The sequence below is a fragment of the Pyrus communis genome, chromosome 4, assembly GCF_041283825.1.
Source record: "Pyrus communis isolate YQ-2024b chromosome 4, ASM4128382v1, whole genome shotgun sequence".
Taxonomy (NCBI): domain Eukaryota; kingdom Viridiplantae; phylum Streptophyta; class Magnoliopsida; order Rosales; family Rosaceae; genus Pyrus; species Pyrus communis.
This window is the reverse complement of record NC_142568.1, coordinates 1,579,928-1,589,718: the sequence shown is the minus strand read 5'-3', so window position 1 is coordinate 1,589,718 and position 9,791 is coordinate 1,579,928. Positions and strand designations below refer to the sequence as shown.

The 9,791-nt window shown below is 36.6% G+C and overlaps 1 protein-coding gene and 1 pseudogene across 2 annotated transcripts; both read left to right on the top strand.

Moving 5' to 3' along the window:
• Nucleotides 1-2,571: 2,571 nt before the first annotated feature.
• Nucleotides 2,572-3,352, top strand: LOC148697271 (F-box/kelch-repeat protein At3g23880-like; annotated as a pseudogene).
• Nucleotides 3,353-5,963: 2,611 nt separating this feature from the next.
• On the top strand, nucleotides 5,964-9,342 carry LOC137723361 (F-box protein At3g07870). 2 transcript variants are annotated; one of them, XM_068462542.2, is made up of 2 exons: nucleotides 5,964-7,322; nucleotides 8,976-9,342. In XM_068462542.2, the coding sequence occupies exons 1-2, from the start codon at nucleotides 6,129-6,131 to the stop codon at nucleotides 8,979-8,981; spliced, it is 1,200 nt and encodes a 399-aa protein (XP_068318643.2). In that variant the 5' UTR covers nucleotides 5,964-6,128; the 3' UTR covers nucleotides 8,982-9,342. The 2 variants fall into 2 exon arrangements, with proteins under 2 accessions (XP_068318643.2, XP_088548325.1); XM_088692199.1 differs by lacking the exon at nucleotides 8,976-9,342 and adding an exon at nucleotides 8,553-8,918 and having other exon boundaries at nucleotides 5,988-7,322.
• Nucleotides 9,343-9,791: the final 449 nt, after the last annotated feature.

Below are 9,791 nucleotides of genomic sequence, written 5' to 3'. Positions count from 1 at the left end.
GTTTTCAGCTTTTATATTTTTATTTTTTTAAATCAAAACTAATTACCAAGTAAGATTTTAGTTTTCAATCTTAAAAAAAAAAAAAATGAAAAATAAAAACTAAAAACTAAAAATGAAATAATTATGAAACGGCACCTTAAAATTTTTGATATGTACCTGATTAAAATAAGCCCAATCAAGCACCGTTTAGGCACCTTCTCATTTTGTTTCCGCAAATAGGCATATATAAATATAATTACACTGAAACGACTCATGTTATTTGCTTTGATAGGCAATTTACAACGGCATGTTATTTGCTTTGATGGGCAATTTACAACGGATTAGGATTCTCTCCCCTCCTCTTTCTATATCCTTTCATTCTTTCCTCTCACATTCTCTATTTTAGTTTTCTCTTTCTATAAAAAAATTAATATAAGATGTTAATTTGACTTAACCGTAATCCTTCAAATAGAAGGGGAGGGAGAAAAAAAAAAGGGAGAGAATCCTACTCCATTTACAATAGGCTAATTTTGTCATATTTGTACAACGCCTTTGCATTTTTCACACCAGTGCCTTTTCTACTACATATATTTGGATATGAAGCTGAAAGGTGGTGTTTGACGTCATGGATCCTTTTGTGTATAAGGCAGCGAGATCAGGTGATCTTGGTTTCCTTGAAAAAATTGGAGACAGTGAGCTATCAATTGATCCTCTTCTGCAGAAAACACCTAGAAATAACAATATTCTTCACGCTGAGTTCAAACAAATCGATTTCTTCAAAAGCGCCCAGATTGACTATCAATCTCCACAGTTTTGGGCCACTAACAACAAATGCGACACTCCCATGCACGTAGCTGCTAGAGCAGGCTGAGTTGAAGTAGTAGGGTTGCTTCTTAATCAAGTAGGAGCTCGATGAGGAAAGTGCGTTGGCGGATGGCGAAGCGTATAAAGAGCGACATCGGACCAAAATTTTGATATAAGTGATACATGATTACATGTTGCCGTCAGGTACGGTCACCTCGAAGTGGTGATTCTATTGGTTGAAGTCAGTCATGTATTGTGTTGTTTTACTAATAGGACTAACGAATCTCCGTTGTTCTTGGCTACTAGCAAGGGCCAACGAATCCCCGTTATTCTTAGCTACTAGCAAGGGCTTTCCGGACATTGCCCACTACATGTTAGACAAGTCTCCAATATCGATTCCTTCCAGGGGATTAATAGTGTCACAATCTTGCATGCAATAATTCGCAAAATCAGCTGCGAAGGTAAATGATTTATGCATATAGTGTTATTTTTGTTCCTCAATTTTCATTTTATATATTAAATTTGAAGGCTAGAAAAGAAAATAACGATTTGCAGAAATCACTTTTATGAAAAACATATTAGAAACCACTTCTTTGGAAAACATATTTCAACTAACTAATACTTCTCTCTTCCTGCTGGCCTTTGTGTTTCCATACAATTCATTTGTAGGGAGTAAGCACAATTTATAGCAGGAAGTGAGAAGTTTAGTTAGTTGAAATACGTTTTCTAGAGAAGTTATATCCGCACACCACTATTTTTTTTTTTCTAGGCTTTGAATTTAATATATAAAATGAAAATTTAGGAACAAAAACAACAAGAGTATCCAGAAATCATTTGCCTTCACAGCTGATGTTGCGAGTTACTGCATGCAAAGTTGTAATACCATTAATCCCCTTAAGGAATGAGATGTTGAAGACTAGTCTAACATATAGTGGCAATGTCCGGAAAGTCCTTGCTAATAGCTAAGAATAACGGGGATTCGTTGGCCCTTGCTAGTAGCTAAGAACAACGGGGATTCGTTAGTCCTATTAGTAAAACAACACAACTCAGGATTGACTTCGACCAACAGAATCACCACTTCGAGGTGACCGTACCTGACGGCAAGATGTAATCCTACATCACTTTTATCAAATTTTTGATCCGGTGTTGCTCTTTATACGCTTCGCCATCCGCCGACGCACTTTCCTCATCGAGCTCCTACTAGATTAAGGAGCAACCCTACTACCTCAACTCAGTCTGCTCTAGGAGCTACGTGCATAGGAGTGTCGCATTTGTTGTTAGTGGCCCAAAACTATGGAGATTGACTATCGATCAAGGCACTTTTGAAGAAATCGATTTGTTTGAACTCAGCATGAAGAATATTGTTATTTCTAGGTGTTTTCTGCAGAAGAAGATCACTTGATAGCTCACTGTCTCCAATTTTTTCAAGGAAACCAAGATCACCTGATCTCGCTGCCTCATACACAGAAGGATCCATGACTTCAAACGCCACCTTTCAGCTTCATATCCAAATATATGTAGTCGAAAAGGCACTGGTGTGAAAAATGCAATGGCGTTGTACAAATATGACGAAATTAGCCTATTGTAAATGGAGTAGGATTCTCTCCCTTATTTTTTTCCCCTCCCCTTCTATTTGAAGGGTCACAGTTAGCGACCAATGCTCGGAAAGTCTTTGCTAGTAGCCAAGAACAATGGAGATTCGTTGGCGCTGTTAGTAAAACAATCCAATTCATGATCAGCTTAGAATCACCACTTCGAAGTGACCATACCTAATAGCAACATGTAATGCTGTATCCCCGATCAAATTTTTGGTCTGGGAGTAACTCGTTATCATGTATCCTCTACACATGCAACGGTTTGCTCTGCATATACAAATATCCTTGTCGCCCCATACTATAGCCTATTGTCATAGTCGGAGAATTGATAAGCCGTATTATTGTTGGTTTGGGTCTAGTCCCATCAGTAATGTCTACAAAGTTGTTGTGTTTATGTCTCCAAGTGGTAAATTTAGTGAAGATGAGGTATTGGTTTTGACTATTGGGTCCAGGATTTGGAGAAGCATTAGGGATGTGTCTGTATACCCTTCCTCCCGTTTTCAACCGTATGGGGTTTATCTAAATGGATTCCTTCAATGGGTTGGTCGGTATGGGGATAGTTCTACTTTGATATGGGACTTTGACGTTGAAAGAGAGCATTCCAGCGGTTACCACGACCTCCTTGTTATTTGGACTTAAGAGCAGCTGCCGAGTTATTTGGATTTGCTAGAAATTTAGTTTACCCTTGGAGTCTTGAATGCTTGCCTCTCTGTAACTGTTCGCTCTTGCTCGACTCGTAATATCAATGTCTAGATGATGAAGGATAATGGAATTAATGAGTCTTGGACCAAAGAGCTTGAAATTAGCAACGAAGCACTTGGTTCTCCAACTTCTGCCCGAGTGTTGAAGTTTACAGAGCAGGGGAAAGTCTTGTGGTTAAATGGGTCTCACTTGCAGGCTTATGCTACTATCATTGGTCGATAAGTGTGTCCGTATTCCAAGCTTGCTCAAAGGTAATGTATGTCAAAGCTATGCGTAGAGTTTCTAGTTTTAGGGCATATTAAGTTTTATTTCCTTTTTAGGATTGATTCTTTGCTCGATTGGAAGCTCTTGCTACGGGTTGGATTGAGCTGAATGTAGATGGCTGCATGCAGGGGAATGTTAATGCTATTGGAGCAGGTGGTGTTTTAAGAGATTCTGGTAGTAAACTGTTTTCTGGATTTGTGCCAATTTGGCGACAGGTGAGAGTCTCGTTGCTGAGTTATAACTTATGGAAGCTTTATTTGGGCGGATCATTGGCTTGGATGTTACAGATTGATAAGTTACAAGTGGAATTTGAGTAACCTCTCACAATTTATTTGGCGCCTGCAACCTACTGGGGCTATAGTTGGGTTCTCTTGTTTGGCTTCCTCAGAGTTGCGTTGAAGATCTCGACATTGCAAACTTCGAAATTTTTATAGAGAGAAGAATCTTGTTAGTAATAGTTTAGGTTCAGGCAATTTTTACTTGATAGTCCTTATGTTCAGATAGTTTTGTTTCGGCTTTTAGCCCTATTTTCAACCAAAAAATTTAGTATACTTGCATTTTAATTTTTAAATGATTCATTTATACTACTATTTTCTTTTGACACACATTATTTAAGGAAGGCTTTTTAGATAAAATATTATCTAAGATTCGCATAACTCTTCAATTTTGTCCTTGAGATTGAAAATTGATAAAATTGGTTCCAGAGTTTGTCCATCGGCAATCGTTTTAAAAGATTTTGATAGTAAATTGATTTATGAGTTTGTGCCAATTTGGTGACAGGTGAGAGTCTCGCTGCTGAGTTATAACTTATGGAAGCTTTATTTGGGCTGATCTGGAGGTTATGGATTGATAAGTTACAAGTGGAATTCGAGTAACCTCTCACAGTTTATTTGGCGCCTGCAACTTACTAGGGCTATAGTTGGGTTCTCTTGTTTGGCTTCCTTAAGAGTTGCGTTAAAGATCTCGACATTGCAAACTTCGGCATTTGTATAGAGAGAAGAATCTTGTTAGTAATAGTTTAGGTTTAGGCAAATTTTACTTGATAGTCTTTATGTTCAGATAGTTTCGTTTCGGCTTTTAGCGCTGTTTTGAACTTCAAAATTTAGCATCTTTCCACCTAATCCACCTAATTCAGGATTCGGACCGTTAAAATTTGATCCAACGACTACAAACATAGAGCCCCTTTAAAAGTGATAATAACTGTAGCTGTTGGATCAAATTTCAACGGTCTGGATCCTGGACTAGGTGGATTAGGTGGAAAGGGATCTTTAGAGAGATTATATTCACACACCACAAATTATTTCTCCCACACCTTTTTAATTTTTTAATATTTTCTAAACACCACAAACGCTTGATAAATAAATATTAAAAAATTAAAAGGGTGTGGGAGAATTAATTTGGGATGTATGAATATAATTTCCCTTTTTTTTTTGACACATTATTTAAGGAAGACTTTTTAGCTAAAATAGTATCTAAGATTTACATAACTCTTCAATTTTGTCATTGAGATTGAAAATTGATAAAATTAGTTATTGAGTTTGTCCACTAACAATTGTTTTGATTATTCCGTGAAAAATATCCGTTGAATATGACCAAAATGAAAAAGTACGCTCAAATTTTGTCAAATCAATTTGATCCACTATTTATTTAATTGAGGTTGTTTTTATTATTTTGGTCCTTATTTAACAGAGAATTTTCACGGAATGATCAAAATGATTGATGGTAGACAAATTAGGAACTAATTTTATTAATTTCAAATCTCAGAGATCAAAGTGAGAAATTATGCCAATCTTAGAGACCATTTTGGCTAAAATGTGAAAAAACTCTTTTTAATGAATAGCAATAATGATAATTTTTTTTATATATTTGAATATAGAAAATTTATCATTTTTAATAGCAACGACATATTAATTATACATAACGACCACATAACCATTAGCAATCTAGATCACTATAGATGATGTGAGAGTGAAACTTGCTTTAATACTTATCAAGGGTTGGTGACGATGTCCAATTTGAAAACATTAGGCAGTTATTTGAAATATTTTAAAATGTTATGACCAATTTAAAATTACACCTTAAAATTAAATAGTTATTCTCACTTAATTTAAAAAAAAATACTAGCATATCCCACACACTTTTATTTTGTTTTTAAAAGAAGGGGAGAGGGAGATAAAGAGAGAATGTGGAAATGGAGGATGAGTTTTTGTTTTTATTTTTTAAAGTAAATATTTGTTAGGATCACATGTAGGTGATACTTGTAAAAAAAAATACAAAATTACTTTATTGTTCTTAATTTTATTTTGTGATAGAAGACAAAATATCTTTTCACCATCTTTTTGTTGACAAAAAGAATTTCATTAATACAGTTCATATTTATAAAATATAAAATTCTTTATTTGTTTGTGAAAATAAAATTATAAATTTGTCCACTTCCTCAACTGAAATTCCCACGAATAACCAGAAGGATTCTCATTAGATTTTTTTTGTGAGGATTCTGGAAATCATCCAATCATATTCGTTTATCGTACATCTTATAAATTATTGTAAATTTTTTTATTTAAAATTGAATATAAACAATACTTGATAAAAACTGATAGCATAATATACAATGCACAGATATGATTATAAAATCTTGGGAATCCTCGAAGATGATCCGGTGAAGATCCTCTATCCATGAATTAGAGCAGTCATTGTTCCAAGCATTATAAAGTGCAAGTACAGGCATTACACACGGTTCCATTCCTTCCCACCAAAAAGGCATCGTTCGCATTTCAGGTTTCCATGACATCTCCAGCCATGAAGAAAATCAAACCCACGCACACCAGCCCGCCAACCAACTCCGACGCCGAACCGCCAAAGCAAAAAGATGAACAGGAAGAAGGAAACGAGAAGAAGCCCTACATTCTCCAACTCCCAAACCACATAACGGTCGAGATCTTCGGCAAAATCCCAATCAAAGCTCTGATACAATGCCGCTGCGTGTGCAAGTCATGGCGCCGATCGCTCTCGGACCCCCAATTCACAAAGTACCTACTTTCACAGACACCCGATTGCCTTTTGCTCCAAAACAGCAGCACCCGAAACCCCAACACCGCCGGCCTCTTCTTGGTCGACCTCGACAAACCCTCAGGCAAGAACGACGTCGTAATCAGGCTTCCCAAAGGCCCCAATGTCCCGAATTTCGGTGTGCAAATTGTGGGTTCCTGCAATGGCTTCCTCTGCGTGTACGATAGGCTTAACAGCGGTCGGTTTTACATCTCCAATCCCGTTATTGGTGAGTCCATAACTCTTCCAAGATTTCCCAAGGATATTGCTTTTCCGTTTCTTTATGGGTTTGGGTTTAGTCCTGTCGATGGTGTCTATAAATTAGTTGTGGTTGCATCTACGAGTAACGGATTGAAATCGAATGAATGGGAGGTAATGGTTTTGACTGTTGGCACTGGAAGTTGGAGAAATGTTGGGAATTCTGTGTACCCTTTTGGGTACCAATCGTATGGGGTTTATCATGACGGTTTTCTTCATTGGATTGCTCGTAGCGACAATTCTGTATTGATTTGTGCCTTTGATGTTGGAAGTGAGTGTTTCCAAGAGTTGCCATTACCGCCTTGTTCTTTGGGAAAGCGTCTTGTTAGCCTCGCTGCCCTGAGAGGCTGCCTCTCCGTATACGTTCTCTCGATGAGTGATATCAATGTTTGGGTGATGAAGGATTATGGCGTTAAGGAATCGTGGGCCGAGGAGCTTGTCATGCAGCAAGTGATTGGGTACGGAACTAGTTTTTCTGCTACTCAATTGTTGAAATTTACAAAGAAGGGCCAAGTGGTGTTTTCACTCAAGTATAAACTGAGGGTTTATACTCCTGGAAAAAAGGGCTCTGCTGCGGTTGAAGTTGATGGAATACCATCAATGGTTGAAGCATTTGTCCATATTCCAAGCGTTGTTTCTCTTAAGGATGCCATCGTGGATTTGAGCTCAGAGGTAACATCTCTCCCACATAGTTAAGCATTGCTTTTTCTTGCTGCGTGCAATTTGAAGGTCATTTTTATTTGAATAGATGCAGAATTATTGAAATTATGTTTGTGTTTCCCATTTGGTGGCAGATAATTGTTCTGTATTCCCATCCAATTTAGATTACTCTGTTTTCATGATTGCATGTTGTTAGGGACGGTGTCCAGTTGATTAAGATAAAGTGATAAACCTCTTTCTCGTTCTACCTTTTTTATTTTTTTCATCGCTATTTTGGTTTATTGTTTTTATGTTCTTCTTTCTGATACTAGTTGTTATTTACATGACTTCTCAACAAATGTTTTGTCCAAACATGAAAAAGATTATGTGTTCTGTCTCTATTGTCAAAGTTAACCTACTCTGCATGTTTTCACTTTTCTTAGTTTCTTGGGAAATAGAATCGCATCCGTGACTAACATTTTTTTTTTCTTTTTCTGATAAGACATCCGTGACTAACATTAATGGATATGTAGTTGTTGTACTGTCTTGTCGTACGCTATGTAATTCGGTTGAAGACTACTGTTAGGAGTAAGTACTGAGTATGGCCCATTTTCTCAATGATTTAATTGCTGAAGAGGCAGCTTTTGACAGTGGAGTGTGGACGAGCGATAGGAATCTTAGCAAGATTGTATGTTATGTGGCAAAGATGATGTTTATTGTGATCAGTCAAGCTGTTTCCATTTGGAGACTGGAGATGGTTTTCTTTTACTTGATTATTTTGAACTTTCTACTGTTACTGCATCAGACGTTGGTGGACAAATAGTGTATAGTATGAAAATGGCTCTTGGCAGATAGAGAAGAGATATAGGGAGTACTAAGAGTCTAGTAAGCTATTGCCAGATGTTGAAATTGATATTTATTTATTTTTTCACGGTCTTTGGTTACAAACTTACAAACTTTGTCCGAACAGGCCTCTTCCATTTCACTTTGGAAAGAAATTGATTATTTGGAGTGTCATGCTTATGCTATATTGGACATATTTTACCCTGATGAAGCCTTGAAACATGTCGTCCACTGTTAGGAATCATTATTTGGTGACGGTTAAGATAATCTGCCTAGCATTAGTTGAAAGATTTTTCATTGTGGAATTCTAGTTTGTAGTTCATCATCTGGTAGTTTGATCAGAGTATGTCAAGGACTTTTATGTGGTAGAAATGCAATATGTTTTATACTCATCACTCCTTTCAAATTAAACGATTACAGATGGTGCATGTTAGGCTCCTGGTAGATTCCATTCCACAGGCTTACCTGATGCCTGATGGGCTTTCTTTGAAGTACTTTAGTCACTGTGGCACATAAATGTAGGTAGTTTACTCAAATCCAGCCTTTAACTCTGTTGAGAGCTGTCATGGTTTGCTGAATATTTTCTCGTACAGTACATCCATACGCTTTGTGCGAAAGCTACAGCATTCACTCAAGTTCTTGCTGCATAAGGGCACTAATTATATGGGATGCCATTTGAATTGGCGTGGTTTTAAATGAGAAGAAAACATGGTGTAATATATTGTTAAGAAATTATAAATAAAATGAGGAAACGTAATTCCCTAGCTTACCTCTGTTGATTGCTTTATCCATAGTGATCTTTGATTGAAGTTTGCCTGTGTGTTATTTCGTATTGTTTTACAGATATAGATGAGACGATGTTTGGAAGTTACGGATTAGTTCACAGATGATGAAAAGTTGAAAACAGATTATATTGGTGAAGAAGATACATCCTCTTGAGAAGAAAGACTGTCTGAACTTTCATGCTTCAAGATTAGAAACGCTGTTCGATTTGGTTCATGGTTGCTTTAGGTCTTTAACCGTGACGTTATGGTTAGGATTCGAGTTCTTAACTAGGGGAGTTTCTTAAGTTGGTCATACCAATCTGTAATCCATGTCAACTACATATATGTTTAACTTTTCAAGAGGACTCAAACTGTGTTTTGCTGCATGCATTCGGAATCCTAATTTGAGGCTCCCGCTTTATGAATAGTTTTCACTTTTGTTTTAATTTGTTAATTTGTTTTTGCTTCAATATTTTTGAGTTAGTTTTGGTATAGTCCACACACCTGCATATATATAAACAACCAAAGGCACCCAAAAATCACCTGATATATACCCTTTTAGAATATATATAACCTTATTCCAGTATGGAATGAACTTATAATGATGGAACCTACAACTCGATTATCAGATTATAGATTATAAGTTCATAACCCTAGCTCATTTCCATTTTGGGCGGAACATATCTACTAATTCTTTGATTCCAGTTATTAAGGGGGGTCTTGAACTAAGAAATAGATTCTAGAAGCTAAAAAGGGTATCCTAAGCAATATGACAAAGTATTGAAAGCCTACGGTTAAGTAACCCTTATGCAAGTAGAAATTACATCCACATTCACATATTTGTACATATAGTTCACTATGGTTAAGAAAGTGTTGTAGTATCTTCTTGAGTCCA

Bases quoted from the DNA above. Each gene is read 5' to 3' on its own strand.
- LOC137723361 (XM_088692199.1), top strand. From the start codon at position 6,129: ATGACATCTCCAGCCATGAAGAAAATCAAACCCACGCACACCAGCCCG. The intron at 7,323-8,552 runs GTAACATCTCTC...AAACGATTACAG, and splicing joins TCGTGGATTTGAGCTCAGAG to ATGGTGCATGTTAGGCTCCT.